Here is a 17955-nt window from a genome sequence, read left to right on the forward strand (position 1 = left end):
TTTGGTACCTGATTGTCTCGTACTACACTACAAAACCAATTTATAATTAATACTTTACTATTAATACAAACATTAGCACCGTTGTTATCATTTCGGACTGCGGTGCTTGTTCGCTTAGCTCATGTAACCTATTAAAACGCTGATATGTATTTTGTGTATTACACATCACTGTGTAGATGGCACAGATTACAAAAAACCCCCCAAAACAAAAACCTGTTCATAAAAACCAGAGGAATGAATAATACATACATATATTTCTTATTTTTCTTCTACTCAAGCTGCATATTCATAGGAGAAAAAAGTCACATTATTAACGTCACTGTTTGATTAGCAGTTATGTACAGACGATAACACAGACAACATAACAACAACGTATATACGTACACGCAACGTACAGACCAGCTACTACACACACATATATATATGTGTGAATTTGCATGTTATAAAATTATTTCCTAAAAGCTGTGTCGATGTTGATAATCATATGGTACCCTAGGCAGTTTATATAGTGGGTAGCATCCAGATTAATTAAGGCGTCTAGAAGTTTGGGTCCAAACACACATAGCTTACATACGCTACTATCATTATTCTACGATAATATACAATCGTGCATAATTTTATTCCATCTGATGACAATAAGTGCAATTTCTGCAATTACTTGTGCATAACACACGCACTGAGATGGCTGTTGTGTGCATGTGTGTGACATTACGCCGCTTGTTGAGACGTTTGAGTAAAATCCACGAGCATTTTCGTAGGGATGGCGCATCCAGAGCGTGTGTGGCTACTTATCCTTCAGGGCACACCCCTCAATAGAAAATAGAATAGAACCTTCCTGCAAACTTCGCTCATACAGTCGAGGAATTTCACTGTGGCGCTCGCTACAAGCTCACTGGTAAGTTGCATCAATTCAAATCTCGATGAGAAAGTGGAGGAAAAAATTAAATGCTATTTTTTTTGTGCCTTTTTCTCTTTAATAATCGTTATTAGGGCAAATGTGAGGCTCATCAGTTAAATTACAAAGCTCATGATCTATATTTGCATGCATGCAAGAAAGATGGGGAGAATATAACAGGTATGCCATGATATTTATTTAAATGCTGTACAAAAGACAGAAAGACCATGACTGAGGAAACAACCGGGAATGTTCCTGCTGCAGACTCTGAGGCAGAAAAACAGGCTCCTGAGGATGGGGCTCTGTCGAGGGAAAAATGGGCCAACAACATGGAGTTCATACTCTCTATGGCTGGTGAAATAATTGGCCTCGGAAATGTTTGGCGTTTCCCCTACCTGTGCTTCAAGAACGGAGGAGGTGAGAGGTTCTGTTTGTGGGAGAGTTGTTCTGATGGAAACATTCAACTAATAGATAAGGATCCTTCATTAAAAAATCAAAAAAAGAAACAAAAAAACAAACCCACCTGCTGATGAAATAGTTTGTGTCTATAATTTTAGGTGTCTTCCTCATCCCCTACTGCGTGTTCCTCTTCTTCTGTGGCATCCCCGTGTTTTTCTTGGAGACAGCGCTGGGACAGTACACGAGTGAGGGTGGGGTGACTGCCTGGAGGAAGATATGTCCCATGTTTCAGGGTAAAAACAAGGCTCACATTTAGGAACTGCGTATTTCTGACAGCGCTTTCTTTGTGGAAATTGCAAAAACAATAGTGTAGCAGTTAGCAGTAAAGAAAGTCACATATAGAAGGCTAAGTCTATATTCCAAGCTTCAGATCCAGTAGCTGACTTAGGTGTTATCTAACTTTCAAACGTAATTACATAAAAGGGAGGATTTGTTAACCGTGCATGGTGCTGGGACTTGCTTTTATATAATGTTTCTGTCTTCTTGTCATAAAAGAAAAGAAGACAGCAGCCAAAAATGTCCTTTAACTATCTAAAATGTCACTTGTCCTCTAGGAGTGGGGTTTGCGTCCCAAGTGATTGTGATCTATCTGAACATATACTACATTATTGTTTTGGCATGGGCTATCTTCTACCTAATAAACTCCTTCAAAAGTCCCCTGCCCTGGTCTACATGTGACAACTGGTGGAACTCTGGTAAGAATGCTTGCTTAAACCCATCTGTATTTGATAAGCAGTGATTTTTCTTTCAAGACTTAAGAGAAAACAGCTAACATTCTCACTTTTATCCCTCTTTCTTTAATCACTTAGACTCGTGCCACAGTCGCATGAGCATCTTTGCAAACCCCCAACTGTTTCAGGCCGGGTCCAACTGGTCATTCTTACACAACGTCACCTCAATGGACTACTATGAGAATACAACTTAGTAAGTTGCATTTTGTTTTTCTGAGTTGTACAAATGAACTGTCCCCACTCTGTCTGCTCAACTGAAATTTTTTTTATGTGGACTTGAAAAGAGTCTGACTATGAAAAGGTTAATAGTAATCATGGGATTAAACAGCACAATAGCATCTCTGAAACGCACCCATGCTTTACAGCAACATCTGGACAGCATTCACGGCACTTGCTCCACGTTTTGTTATGTTAAAGCCTTATTCCAAAAAGGATTAAAGTCATGTTTTACATCGAAATGCTACACACATCACCCCATAATAACAAAATGAAAAACATTTGCTTGAAATTCTTACAAATTTATCAAAACAACCTGCAGCCCTTTGTTGCATGACTTCCCCTCTCTCTCCTCACTGTCCTGTCTATCTTCACTGCTCCACAGTCCAAAAAAGGTAAAAATGCCTATTTTTTTTTAAAAAACAAATTTCCAAGAATTACAAGCAAACTACTCTCACTTTGCCATTATGAGGTATTGTGTTTAGCATTTTAAGGTGAAAAAAATAATTGAATTCATTTTGGAATAAGGCTGTAACATAATTAAAAGGACAAGCGAAGCACTGTGAATACTTTCCAGATGTACTGTAAATGTTTTTCAGGGTAGGAAATGCTTACTTACTCCTACCTTGGGATAATATAAAGATAATATGAGGGTAAAAAGCAACCAAATAAATCTAAAGGACTTGTCAAGCTTTAGTTTAATGTCAAATGTTTGAAATGTGCCACATTTAAGGTATATTTAATGCAACGTCTTCTCTACATTATTATATTCACTGCTTTAGATATTCCTATTATCTTCATTGATTGGACATTTATGTGATATTTCTTACTAAAGTGGACCTATTATTCCTTATTTTCTGACACATAGCACATGTGCTACAACTGCATAAGACCACACAGGGTGCCACTCCTGTCAGCTGAGAACAGGAAATGGAGGTTACAATTTGCACAGGCTTGCCAAATTTGGTGAGCCTGTGCAGGCTATTGTTGGTGGTGTAATTTGATATTTTCTTGGCACACTTGGGGCCCCTTGGTACCATCTGAGCATTAGTTAAATGCCACAGCCTTACTGAGTATTGAGTTGACAATGTTCATCCCTTTGTGACCATAGTGTACCCATCTTCAGATGGCAGCCTCAGAATGACACACCATGTCACAAAGCTCAGATTTTTCTAAATTGGGTTCTTGAAGATGCCAGCAAGTTCATTGTACTTGAATGGGCTCCACAGTCACCAGATCTCAACGCAATAGTGCACAAAAAGTCACTTCACCCTTTAAAGCCTGTTAAGATCCCAGTTACCTCTGTACAGAAGTCTGGACTAGGTCTCCATTGAAATTGCCTGAGTGTCTGATCCTAGGGGTAGTACCACAATAGTTTAGATGATGCACCACACTACCAACCCTGAATAAGGTACAATCAGTTTTGCCAGCAAATTTGCTACAAAATTTACTTTGGTGAATACCTGGACAGGTAGCCTCAGGGATCTGTTAATTCTTAAAGGCTAGAATAACCTATAAGATCCTCACAAAAGTAGATGTTCAAACTCATGCCCAAGTTTTACCTTTTCATTTAAAAAGAAAATCACAAAGGGAACGTCCACATAATTAAGTTTAATTTCAGATCGGATACTTTATTAAGCAATTTAACAAGGGCAAAGCAAACGGCTCATCGATTATTAAGAATAAAATCAGTTTAAATTTTAAACATTTCAAGAAAGTAACACATTTTAAAATATAAAATAATGAAATCTAAACTGTTGCTAATAACTCATTACCAGTTTTGATGGGGCTTTAGTGGAGGACAGAAAGAACACCCTGGATGTAGATGAATTCTTTCAGAAATTCTTTCTGAGGAGGTAGAACCCATTACAAAGTTCCCAAAACTTCCTTTAAGTCCCAATCTATGATTCCGGTATTGACCAGAGCAAATCTCAAAAATAATGAATCCATAGTGGGTTGGAAAAAGAAGGATAAATCCACTGGGTGGTCTTCTAATCTGCTCACTTCAATGATGCCCGGAAGAAAGACATGCCTAATCGTTATCTGTAGAGGGTTTTATACATCCTCTGAGACAACCAACATCCCACTTTAACAACCAACCACCTAGTGTGATGTGCAATCGCCTGATTTGAGACATATCGTGTTGTTCAGACAACAGACAATTATTTAGGCTGGGTCCTTAGATGCACACACAGAGGTCAAGGTCACATTTGCACAGAAAGAAATACAGACAAATACACACACACACACACACACACACACACACACACACACACACACACACACACACACACACACACACACACACACACACACAGAAACAGTGTGGGTTGAAAAATTTAAACATTAGAATTATTACATTTTAATTATTATATTCTTATTTTTTGATTAGATTTCCGATTACAGCAAGAATAACTCAAACATTTTGTTTGTTTATTAGGATGAAGTAAAGGCTTTTAACAAGTCCCGTTATGATAAATATGGATTATTTCAAACTGTGAATCATGCAAAGCATGATTGAACAATACAAATCTGAGGCCAAAACTGAGTACATAAGATCCACTTAAAATTAAAAATGCATTTACTATGAAAATAAATGTGTTTGTGGTCTTTATGAAACTGTTAGAATGTTAAAGGATTAATTTCACCCCTCCTTATACACTTGTTTTTTTTTCTTTCCAGCAATGAAACAATATTGATGAGCACGTCACCAGAAGAGGAGTTCTGGAGGTTAGAAACTCACTCATACTTTTATTTTCCTTGAACATTAGAAGAGCTGGACAGTCAAATTCCCCATTTAGCTTGTCTTTGGGTGGAAAATTCCTCAACAATAGCTTTCAATGCTTCCCAGATATCAAAAAATAATTGTGAGTTAGAAAACACGGTGTGAATAGTGAGCCAACATAAGTTGAACCGAGGCCACCCAAATAAAACAAGCAGCCAGTTACATTCCTCAAAAGACATAATAGCACTGAATAATAGCATTTTTATTGAACTTCCAACTCTCATTCAAAGTTGTTTGCTCCTCTCTCTTTTAGACATGTTGAAACATGGCTGCCTCTTTTCACATGATAACCTCCTGATTTGGTGTGAGAACAAATACTGGGAAATCGCTGTGCTCCATAATGAAAACAATATGTGCTCTTTGCTGTGCCCATTTATAATCTAAACCGTATTCATCCAAAATAAACAGGGAGCAGTTTCAACATCCGTATTCATGATGAGATGCTTGGTGGTGTTCTTTTGACGTATATATGAGGATCTGTTTATTTGCAGTGGGAGAAGATTTTAAGAATGGGGGTTTTAGTGAGCATTCATCAGCATTTGGAGAGCATCCATGTGTTCATGTGTTCCCACATGTCTCTTTTTTCATAGTAACCGTGTGTTAAGAATATCAGAAAACATGTCTTTGGGTAAGATTCATTGGGATCTGGCTCTGTGTCTTATGTTTGCCTGGATCATATGTTACTTCTGCATCTGGAAGGGAATCAAAACAACTGGAAAGGTAAGCATTTCCTTAACGTGGAGGATATCAGCTGTTAAAGCTGTCCCTGTTAAAGCTTTATAATGGTGTGCAAAGTGATGTGTTACATTTTTCCCGTTTGGTCGGTGGGTAAGAAGGGATTCTCAGTCTGCAAAAATATGTAGCTTATAAACCCTTCCCTATTAAAAAGGTGGCACAAGCTGTCAGTCAGCACTTTTAGCTTGCTTGTGTGATATTTCTTGGGTGTTTGTGACAGTTATGTTAATATTAACCAGGAAATATGTATTTGATGTGCTGTCGAGACAGATATTACCCCCACTCGTCTGACAGCATTTTACTCTTTGCTTCAGCTCTGTTGTTTTTACAGACCCCAACTGTGCTTTTTCTGGCTCAGGCCTACTGTTCTCATTAACCCCACTTCTAGCCGCAGACTTTTATCCCTTTCTATTACATGAAGACAAAACAGCAATAAAAACCAAGTTAATGACTATCCGGTATAAACAGTGGAACACATGGCAGTGTACGAGAAGTGTTTTTCCTGCAGGAGGTGGTGGTGGCAAAAATTCCATTACAAAAGGAACTGCCTGACAGTTGCAGCTTATAGCTTTGTTTATTCTAAAACGAATCATGTGCAACTTTAAACCAACGGATGAGTGTATGAGAAGTATGCAAAACTACAACCTGCGTTTATATGTTTGTAGGTGGTGTACTTCACTGCTACATTTCCCTACTTGATGCTCTTTGTGCTCTTCATCCGTGGAGTGACGCTCCCAGGAGCTGGAGAGGGCCTGAAATACTACCTCAAGCCCGACTTCACCAGACTTAGTGATCCAGATGTAAGAGCTCACTCTGATTATCAAATGTTTATGTTGAAGTGTTTGGTTGTGGAATGCAAAAATCACAAACACAGCACACAGTACGACCACTTTACCATCATCTGAAAGCCGCAGTGTGAAGGATGGAGTGAGAACGAGTTCTCCATCTGCACTGAAAGTCATCAACAACCAGATCATCATCTGCCTGTCTTCATTTCTCAACACAACACTGTCTGTTGGATTTCTCTCCGCTCTAACAGGATGAATACAAAGTCCTGTTATCCTCAGTTATGCACCCCTCCCCCTCCATTTTCTTTGCCCTGACTTCTATTTCCGGTCCCAAGACATAGCCTTAACAGGAAAAGCAACCCAAAGATGATCTTCAGTAAAACATATACATCTTCCTCACAAAGGAATGTAAATAAGGGCCTGAAGTAACCTGTTTAAATACTATTTTTACCTTGCAAAAAAGTATCTTTTGTAAGCTGAGTCAGTGAATCTAATTTATATTTGCATTTAAACAGCACACTTAATCTTCATTCTGTATTTTTTAGGATGTTCTGTCACTACGACACTTGGTTGTTCGGGTCCTGCAGGTCTTCAGCCCTCTCCACCCTAGTTTGAGTTGAAGCCCTTTGGTGTTTGCTTTTATCGGTTGTTTTCTCATCTCTCTCCTGTCCAGTCTTTGTCTGTTTGCCTCAGGTGCTGTGTTACTATCTCAGAAAGAAGAATCGTGTAAATCAGGGGAACAATCTGGTCATGTCACATGTGACCGTTTGAGTTAGAAGACAAAGTATTGCTACCCTTGTAGGAACTCAATAGCCCCAATGCAGTGTGGGAAAACGTGTGAAAATAATGTTTTGGAGAGGTGCAGGTGAAAGCGCTTATAGTTACAGGGCAGATTTATGCAGTGCCAGATGGTCTTGGAAGCAGATCTAGTCGTTCTAGTTTCTAGACTTGCTTTAGCGTGCGATTGTCTGTTTTCACGTGCACTGCAGAGGAGTGGTTCAGTTCTGGCCCACATCTGCGGTCTGTTTATTGTGTGAATGTGTCTCCTTTTGTCTCCGTGTCAGTGTGCGTGTTTGAATATGTACGTGGAGAAGCTCAGAGGACTTCAAAATATAATTAATTCCAGGGACATAACAGTTCCTTCTTTGTCCAGAATAGGATGTAAAGATCATTTGCCACAGTCTCAGACTTCCATTTCTGACCCAAGGCAGGGAATAAACCAAGCCCACCACTGGGTCAGAGTAGAGGCCTCTATATAGCTTTGGAGCCTTGCCAGGTCTATCATGAGCAAGCCAGAGCTGTGGCGTCTCTAATGTTATCCAGATGCTGTCACGACTGTAGCCTGCAGATAGACAATAGTGAAAACAAGCCTGCCCACATTCACAAGCCTCAACGTGCACGCTCTCTCATGTAGTTGTAATTTATGACAGGGTAACAGCAAAGCAGGAATATGCAAATGCTGTATACCTGGGTAATTTATATATCAAAACACAAAAAAACAGCTCTTAATCTACTGGATCTGAAATGCCTTCAGTTATTTTAACAATTTCAGCTTCAAAACATGTCAGAAATCTTGTCCCTCTCCAGGTGTGGCGTGATGCAGGGACTCAGGTGTTCTTCTCCTATGCTGTTTGTCAGGGAGTGCTGACGGCTCTGGGGAGCTACAACAAATACAACAACAACTGCTACAGGTCAGCCTCCTTAAAGGCAGACATCATCACATTTATTGTTTTTTTTTTTGTTGTTTTTTTTTTAATTTTTCGATACTTTTGGCTTGTCTCTCTGTCCTGTTCCAGGGATTGTTTGGCACTGTGCTGTCTGAACAGTGCCACCAGTATCTTTGCAGGCTTTGCTGTATTCTCAGTGCTGGGATTCATGGCTCAGGACCTTAACATTTCATTGGAAGACATTTCAGCTGGTGGTAAGATAATTGCATACAAGGAAGTAAAATAGAGTTTCCTAAATAATTACCTGATAAATTATTCTTGTAAACATGCTGTCTTTAGTTTTTGTGCGTTAAAGTTTTAATTCATCCAATGCCCACAAGATGTCACTTTCTGTTCAGATAGAGTCAGAGGGTTGTGATGCTGTTTTTTTTCTTCTTCTTTTTTCCTCTTTGGGAATGTAGTGTCTCAAAAGATGAGGAGATACAGTTTTTCCCACAAAATGACCACTTACTTATTTGTGTCTGTCTATAATTTGTTTACCTTTTTTTTTGCATTAAATCTGGGATTATTTCATCTCTAAAACTCCAAACTCAGGTACAGCTTAAAGCTATGACCTTAACAACGCCCTGGAATGCGCATGTCATGTTTTAATAGATGCATTCACATTCTTCATACAGGTCCTGGTTTAGCCTTCATTGCCTATCCTACAGCTCTGTCGTTGCTTCCTGGTTCGTCCTTTTGGGCTGTGCTGTTCTTCTTCATGCTCCTTTTGCTCGGCCTAGATAGTCAGGTATTGTATGCAATGCACAATGCCCAGGATCAGATCAAAATCAAAATAAGCTAATCTTCAGTTCTGTGTTCACAGTTTGTGTGTGTGGAGAGCCTGGCCACAGCCCTCACTGACCTGTTTCCACGTTATCTGAGGAGGCCGTGTGCCAGAGAGATATTGGTTCTGGTCATCGCTATTGTTTGCTTCTGTTTGGGGCTGCCCTTCATTACTGAAGTAAGCTGGTTGTGCACTATCAGCACTTGTTGAAATAAAGTAGGAAAGTGAACTATTCTGTTAAGGTCGCATATTCTCTAGTAGTTAAAGCTTTTTCCATTTCATGTTGCACGTGTAGGTTTCTGATAATGGTGACATTAAAAACAGACAAGGAGAAAACAGCCCTTCTGACAGTTTTATCAGGTTTTTTTTTTTTAATTTTTCTCTTCTTGTTTCAGGGCGGGATCGTCCTCTTCCAGCTGGTTGACACATATGGTCCAAGTGGAACCAGCCTCCTATTTATTGCTTGCGCAGAGACCATTGTTATTGGCTGGGTATATGGTAAGTTATTGGCTCTAAACTAGTACTGCAGAATTTATCCATGCAAAAGTAATTATCTTCCTCTAAGTTCTTTGAATTGTTTCTCAAAGTATTTTTCTCTAAATGTAAAAATGTTTTTGCATTAAAGCATACTAATTTAGCTCTTAATTAGTAAGACGATCTTACTAATAACCTAAATAATAGGAATATGTGATTTATCGATTTATCTTTAGAATATCAACATCATCAGTACTGCAGTACATCCACAGTAGCTACATAAAAGGAACTTTATTATATCTAGTTAGCTTATGCAATTCATACAGAGCCTTTGTTTCATCAGCAGAATCGTTTTATCTCCATCTTTATAAGCATATCTTTTAGGGACCAACTTTGAAACAGTTGTTGGGGTCTGTCCAAAGTAAAATTAAAACAGCTATAGGACCAGCATTAAAAGTGACATTTTAATGATGATGCAGGGATAAGAGTATTGTGTGTTTATTTATGTCTAATATTATTTAATTTTACTTCTGCTACTGCACACGGTTAAAGCTAGATAACTTTTACCATGAATGGGGAATGGAGTATATATAACAATGTTCACTGACAGTGAGGCTCACTGACTACAGTTATTCATTTTAAACACAAGTACTGTGTAAAAGTCTTGGGCCACTCCTCATCAATTTATATTTTGCTTCCAAGATGCCAGACGTTCTTGTAATTTTGTAAAGTGGTTCTTGAGCGATAGTTCTCCAGGCTTTCTTTGGACACCAGCTGGTTTTTCACTCATTTTCAGTCCAGCTTTTATATCTGACCATTTTCAGAGGTATGTTTTTTTGTTGTTGTTGTTAACACGTTGTTGGCACTTAACACTGACCTATAAATCATTCTAGCAAAAAACAAAAACAAAATGCGTTATACTCAAGGGATGAATATGTGTTATGTCTACACATAACAGACAACTTAACAACGAACCAGTTTTAACAGGCTAGAGGCTTTTTTGTGGTTTGGATGCATTTTAGCCAGTGGTGTTGAAGATCTTGTCAAAATTGAAAACAGATTTTGCAGAAGAAACACACAATGGAACACTCGTATCAGTCAAGATTGGTCCCCAGAGCTCGGATCTAAGCATTACTGAAGAAGTGCGGGATTGTTGTGAAAGAGATCATCCAACATGCAAAGAAAAAATTTGAATATCCTTCAAGAAGCCTGGAGAACTATTCCTAAAGACTACTTAAAGACATGATAAGAAAGCTTGCCACAGTGCCACCAGCATCTTTGCCAGGTTCCTGACAAGATATTGCTGATGCCCAAGTCTTGGCTCAAGTCTTTTGCACAGTACTGTACACACCCACTTACGGCTTTATTCAGGCATGCCTTTGGGGCCCATCACTGATTGGGCCCCAAAGGTCACAAAAAATATAAAAGCCAGACTTACACACTCGTGATTTCATCTTTCTTGTTTGTGCTTCTTTCACTCTGGTGATAGATAATGCTCCCAGCACTGCTCTGATATGTCACATTTGTTGTTTGATTTGATGTCTTCTCTGTTAGAGTCTATCACTTTGAATCTTACCTTTTGCCAATGTTGTATTTTGTAGTATTTTTAAAAGACACATTTGACAAATGTACAGTCGTTATCTGGTGCAAGCAGATCAGTAGATGTGACTGCATGCACTTTTGATTAATGTTGAAAGTCATATACAAAAGTGTCATGACATGATTGTATAGCTAGTTATTAAGACTTATCACAAAGTCATTAGTGTACAATAGATCATATCTTTTGTCTTTTTTCTGGTTTATTTTCACTTCTCAGAGTCTCTGTATTTTATGGATCCAGGCAGTTTTCTTTCAGTTTTCAATTTCCTGAACTGCTTGTTCTTTGGTATTATCATACTCTGCTGAAGCACATGGAGATATTGATGTGTTTCTTCCCCTTCCCCCTTTTTTGTTAGCTGTTTATTCATTCAATTGGCCTCCCTTATTCTTCAAAGGGAGTCTACACAGTATTGAGATACTCAACACAGCATAGTGTGAGGACACTCTCTTTCTGCCTCTGTAAAGTTGTAGTTAGTTTCAAGGTTGATTACTGTATCATTCATGGAGCTGTGTCTGCCTTCCTAAGTAGGTTTGGCAAATTCTTCAGCTATTATGCATTTTCCAAGAAAATCAATATGTGGATGTCTCTCCATTCTGCAGATCGTCTACTTTCCAATCTCATAGAACTTTACTCCTGTTTTTAAATGTCTCTGCCTCTTTCGGTAGCAAATGAAGGTGAGCTGCTTTCTAATCTTCATCTCCAATTGAACTCCTCCTACTCAGCTCCTCATTAACCTATACACTGCTGTCCCATGCGTTGTCATTTTCTTCTCATTTGGAAAACATATTTTTTTTAATTCAGTCATTTTGAGTTTTATTTCGTGATGTTTGTTGATTTGTTTGTTGTTCTTTCCCCCTCCTTCCTCATATACTGAATCATCATAGATAAGCATTTGTGTTAGTGATGTTGTATTGCAAAATCCATTGTGACTGGATTTTTCATAGGCTACTTTTATAAACTGTAGTAATTAGTATATCAAGATGTATTGATATTACTGGGGGATATTTATTGCAATGTGAAAAAGAAAGTTTCCATAAGTAAGTAGAGTCAGGAGCTGCTAATCAAATGTCAGTTATTAATTGGAACAATGTCCTTTGACAGATAAGACCAAAGTTGAGACGTTTGTTCATGATGCACTGCGCCATTCTTAGTGAAAACCAAACATAGCATATCATCACAAACATGTTATATCAACTGTCGAACTAACTTTTGATCATACATTGTGGTTTAAAGCTGGAACAGAACAGTAACTAGTAACTATGTCTAAATGTTAAAGTGAAAGTAAGGAGTTAAGATGAAACTTCAACTCCTCATTGTATTCATGAAGTGTTAGAGCAGTTCCTGTAAAACTGAAACAGTTCTGTTTCCCTTGTATTGCTGTGCATGTTACAGGTGCAGACCGTTTCTATGACAACATTGAAGACATGATTGGGTATCATCCGTTCCCTATGCTGAAGTACTGCTGGCTGTTCATCACGCCGCTCATTTGCGGGGTGAGTCTTCACTCCGGTATCATATCTCTTTAATCTGATTCATTTGCTTTGTGCCTTTGTTCTGTCTTTCACACTGGATCTCTGCTTTAATGCCAATTTCCTCTCATCTTTTTATTAATTTCATTGTTTTATACCTGTTACTAATTCTGACAACCAGTTTTTGGTCGCTTTACTGCACGCAGATTACATTTGTCAGGTACAGATACGATTGTTGGGGAAGTGAACTAACTGCCAGTGAACTCATGGACTATATATAACAGATGGACATATCCATTATGACATCATTCATTGGTTTTTAAAGTCCCAAGGTTAACGCTTTTGCATCGGAAATTAACCTAACACTTCACTCTTTATCAAGATAGTATAGGGTAATGTTGGCTAGCTTGGTTAGAGAAATTCATAATCTTTCAGCTGTGAAATACACAGACAAATAAAACACTAGTTTTTCATTTTATGCACCAAAAGCTGGAGTATAAAGTTCTTGAAAATTCTGTAATACACAGGAAGTCATATTATTTATTGTATTTTTCCATAAAAAAAATCCAGAAGGCATTACCTGCACAAACATGAGCAAGAGATCCAATTAAATCTTCCCATAGTATCCCGCATAAATACACATACGGGAAGGAGAAAGTGAGGCTCATGCTTTTATGTGAACATCATGTCATTGCAGACGTGATCAGCACAATGTAATTTCAGAGTTGGAGGCAGTGATTTTATAATCACAAAGCATCAAATGAATCTTAGAAGACAATGAAACTATGTGAAATCTCCAGAGAATTATATTTCAAGTCTGGACCTCCCTTCCTCATGGAGCTGCAGACTGATTTTCAGCTCACGCTATGGTTGGCCTGTGTTTTGATTCTCTGTCACAGCTTTCAAAGTGTTGATATCTGCTGCTTCAGACAACTGTTTTCAGCTCTCAATGAAAATGAGCTGACTACAGTCACATGTAGTCACACATTTGGTGATGTGTGCTGCGCCTGAGCATGTTTAATCCTCAGTGCAGTCCTTTGCATCACTGGGATGGATGTGTTCTGTGCCTTGACCTGCTTAAGGAGGTGTGTCCAGTCACTGTTGTAGTGTGATTGCTAACATAATGCTATACTGCAGATAAGATTACATTCATTATTTAATCAGCTACCACCACAGTGTATTTGCTGGCAGCTTATAAGGTCCAACTAACTTTCTTGTGACACAACGTGGGCAGATTAAGGCAGATTAAATGGGAATATCAAAGTGTTTATTTGATTTTTTCATAATCTTTTTTATTTTCACTTGATAATAAAATTACACTTTCAGAAAAAGCAGTTAGCTGGTTTTACTTGTGCACATTTGGTTCATACAGTTAGGTCCATAATTTGTTGAACAAGGACAGTTTTTGTAGCTTTTGCTCTCTCGCCCACCACAGTGGATTTGAAATCAAACAATCAAGATGTGATTGAAGTGCAGACTTTCAGCTTCATTTCAAGGGAAACTATTATATGAACTGTTCATACAATATTTTCAGCAGCTAAAAGTAAATTGGATAAGCTAACATAATTGCAAATATGGGGATTATTTTTAATACTTGGATAAAAAATCCTTTGCAGTCAATAACTGTCTGAAGTCTAGAAGATATGGGCATCAGCAAATGCTGTTTCCTCCCTTGAGGTGAAGCTACTTTCAGTTGCTTTTTGTTTGGGGGTCTGTCCGCCTTCAGTTTTGACTTGAAAATGAAAAGCATGCTCTTTTTTGGGCTGAGATCATGTGACTGACTTTGTCAGTGAAGAATAAATTCTTTGCCTTGAGAAACTCTTGGGTTGCTTTTGCAATATGGTCATTTGGGCACTGAGAGGTTTGCAGCATTTGGCTGAATCTAAGCTGAGAGTACAGTCCTATAGACTTGAGAATTCTTCCTGCTACTTCTGTCTTCACTTAACACTTGGTTATTCAGTTCCTCTGGCTGCCATACATATCGATGCCAAAACATTAACTCAATTGGTATGGTATATATGGTATATATGATATGGTATGCTTCAGATAATGTTTGTTCCATTCTCTGTATTTTTACCTTTGTGATACAAGTGCATTTCTTCTTTTTAACCTTGTAATGGCAAGTGTAATATAAACATTTGATATTCAGTTTTTTAGAGCTCTACATCATTAACGGTATCCCCCCCCAAAAAAGAAAGCACATTTTTAAAATAATAAATAACATCAAAAAAGGCTGGGTGTAGCAAATATGATACAAATTAAAACTCACATATGCAAACTGATATTTTATTTTAGTTTTTTAATCCACAAAAAAGCTTGTCATTGTCACCCAATTAATGTAAGCATCTACAAATGGGGAACTGTCGATAAAAATGGCTTTAATTCCCGACCAGATAACAAACCCCCTTGAATTAAAAAGCTCAAAGTCTGTACTTTGATTTCAAATCTACTATGGTGGTGTACAGTGGCAAAACAACAAAAAAGGTGTTTTAATCCAACAAATAATGGACCTAACTGTAAATTAAAAACTAATTCTTCCACTGACAGCCATGTACTCATATAGATGGATAGGCCAATAGGATGTTAGGACCAAAAACAAAGCTAAAAGTGAGTGAAAAATTGACTTACATTTGTAGAATCACCTGAAACATGATTCCAAATGAATGTTAATCTTGTTTCATCTGTGCTGCAGCGGTACCGCATTTGTTCTGCTGTCTGTCTTTCTAACTTGACTCTCTCCTATCCCCTAGCTTACATTGCTGTATAACCTGGTGCAAAGTCATCCTCTTGTTGTATATGGGTTTGAGCCTGGCACCTGGGGAGTCACACTGGGCTCTCTGCTTGTTATTACACCCCTGATATGCATCCCAGTATTCATTCTGGTCTCACTATATAGGGTGAGTGAACTCAGATTTTCTTGTATTTATTTCTTTAACTCTTCTATATAAGGTGACCTTGAGTGTTTTAAAAGGCATCTAAAATGAAATGTGTTATCACTATAATAAAATATTTTTTAATACAAATTATTAACTAGGATAAAGCTAAAGCAGTATTTTTCAGCACTTGTAAGATTCTTCTATTGTGTGACTAGCTCATTACATTAATTGCATTTCTCTAAAAACAATCAGGATCCTGAAAACATGAGTACACCATCCAGTGACCTGCGCCAGAGTCGGCCACATAACCCAGGGCTCACATTGTTTAATTATGTCATAGTCAAGGCACAGGGGCAGCCAGACATGAGGGTGGAGTATAGAGAAGACAAGCTGGTAATGGAAGAACCTGGTGGTGCTTGATGTTTGCTGATGAAAGTTTATATTTTCACCTATTAAGAAAAAAAAAATTCCTTTTATATAAATGATTATATCTTAAGGGTCTTCAGGGGTATTTGTTTGTTCTTTTGTTAACATGAGTTTTTACCTTACTACTCTTTTGCTTATGAATAACAGAGTCCTTTGCATTGTACATGTACCTGTATACCTCTAATCCTGCATACTGTAACTGGATTAAAAGAGCACTCTGCTGATTTAACATTGTGCTTTTTGTAACACTTATGGAGTCATGAGGAATAATAGTTTAGCTTACGTATAAATTATCCCCTGTGACCTGCACCTCATAACACCTCATCTTTGACATGCAAAATCTGTGCCTTGTCACATTAAAATATAATGCATTAAAACACGTCTTAATTTGAGTTCTGGTCAATTTTTACCAAAAAAATGCAAATTTCTTGTCTTCATTAAATGCAATATACATACAGAACTTTCACATCCAGTGAAATTAAGGCCATTTGCATTGAATATGAATTGTTTGATTATTTTACTGTATGTAATAAACTGTAAGTTTTTTCATGAATTTAAAGGTTGCTATTTTGTAAACCATTTTTTAAATTTTTGAAAATATTGTAATCTGTCAAATCAATCAATAAAAGTGGACAGATATGGATGATTTTGTGTTTTATGTGGTTGTAGCTTGTGCAAGCAATGACAATATAACATATCAACACGCTAAATATCCCAGTCTATTCTATGCAAGTCAGTTTAATCAATTAAACTCACATTTCCTGTTTTGTATCAAGAAAAAAAAGCATTACATTTATCTTCCTACCGTGTTTTTTTGTCACGCATGTCTGTGGTTATAACAAGGTAATAGTGCAGCGTTGATGTGTGATGGCACTGGATGTGTGTGACTAGCGAATGTGCTAATGCTCTGTCATTATGCCATGCTCATTCATCTGTGTGATCCAAACTGGCATTCAATTAACTGACAATTCCGCCCAGTTGTCTTCCACCTCTCGTCACCCTCAGTCCCCCCCGCTCGTCCTACACTGACATAAAATGACCCTCACTCCTGAGTGTCACTCAGGATCGGATCCCCGCAGGTCTCCACTCCTAGCCCCCCCCACTGTACGCCTTGTACACCTATGACTGCGCACCAACCCACCTAACCAACGTCATTGTCAAGTATGCCAATGACACAACCGTGGTTGGGCTCATCAATGATGGAGATGAGACTGCGTAGAGAACTTGTCCCACTGGTGCTCAGAAATTAACCTGAAGCTGAACGTCTTTAAAACGTTTTTAAAACAAAAGAACCACTCCCCTCCCAATATGAATGGAGAATCTGTCTCTGCCTTCAGGTTTCTGGGCACCCACATCTCCATCAATCTCCTCTGGATCCACAACACCAACAGCCTTGTAAAGAAGGCCCTAGCGGTCTAGAATAACCTAGACCAGAAGATGCTGCTGGGCCTCTACGGCTCCTCAGTGGAGAGCATGCGCTCCTACTGCCTGGATGTGTGGTTTGAAGCGGCCACAACTGTGAACAGGAAGCGCAGGGTAATTAACACTGCCCAAAAATGAATTGGCTGCCCTCTGCCTGTCTCAGGAAAACCAGGGCCATTATAGGTGACCCCTTGCACCCCGCCCACCACCTGATTGGTCCGTTCCCCTCTGGTCGGCGCCTCAGGCAAATCAGGTCTCACGTCTCCAGACTACAAACAGCTTCTTCCACAGTTTGACATTTAGACTGTCAGTAAATACTACCTCCTCACACCCCACCCTTGCCCACTCACCTCAGCAGTTTCAGCCATGGTCTGAGCAACCCTCATCACCCAGACCACTCACACATGGACTGTATTCTGACCAAGGCTTTTCTTTGCATTTCTTCCAAGAACATTGCAACTTGTTCTCTAATATGTGCCTTGCTCTTATTGTTGCCTCTCGGTGGTTCTAATCTTGTAGATGATTGTTCCATATTTTTATCAATGCACTGTATATTGACAGATCTGTGCTTATATTAGAAGCAGAG

General features: G+C 38.5%; 1 protein-coding gene across 1 annotated transcript; it reads left to right on the forward strand.

Annotated features, from left to right (window-relative positions):
• Positions 1–812: 812 nt before the first annotated feature.
• LOC146689644 (sodium- and chloride-dependent GABA transporter 2-like) lies at positions 813–16587 on the forward strand. The gene is made up of 16 exons (XM_085435853.1): positions 813–895; positions 1112–1312; positions 1453–1587; positions 1909–2049; positions 2164–2278; positions 4984–5031; positions 5677–5806; positions 6487–6621; positions 8197–8300; positions 8406–8530; positions 8954–9066; positions 9142–9279; positions 9498–9600; positions 12569–12669; positions 15396–15542; positions 15774–16587. The coding sequence occupies exons 2-16, from the start codon at positions 1123–1125 to the stop codon at positions 15939–15941; spliced, it is 1893 nt and encodes a 630-aa protein (XP_085291979.1). The 5' UTR covers positions 813–895; positions 1112–1122; the 3' UTR covers positions 15942–16587.
• The last annotated feature ends 1368 nt before the right edge of the window (positions 16588–17955 follow it).

This window comes from Copadichromis virginalis, linkage group LG17, assembly GCF_057382275.1.
Source record: "Copadichromis virginalis isolate Kocher_CV1m ecotype Utaka linkage group LG17, C_Virginalis_male_GT1.1, whole genome shotgun sequence".
Lineage (NCBI taxonomy): Eukaryota > Metazoa > Chordata > Actinopteri > Cichliformes > Cichlidae > Copadichromis > Copadichromis virginalis.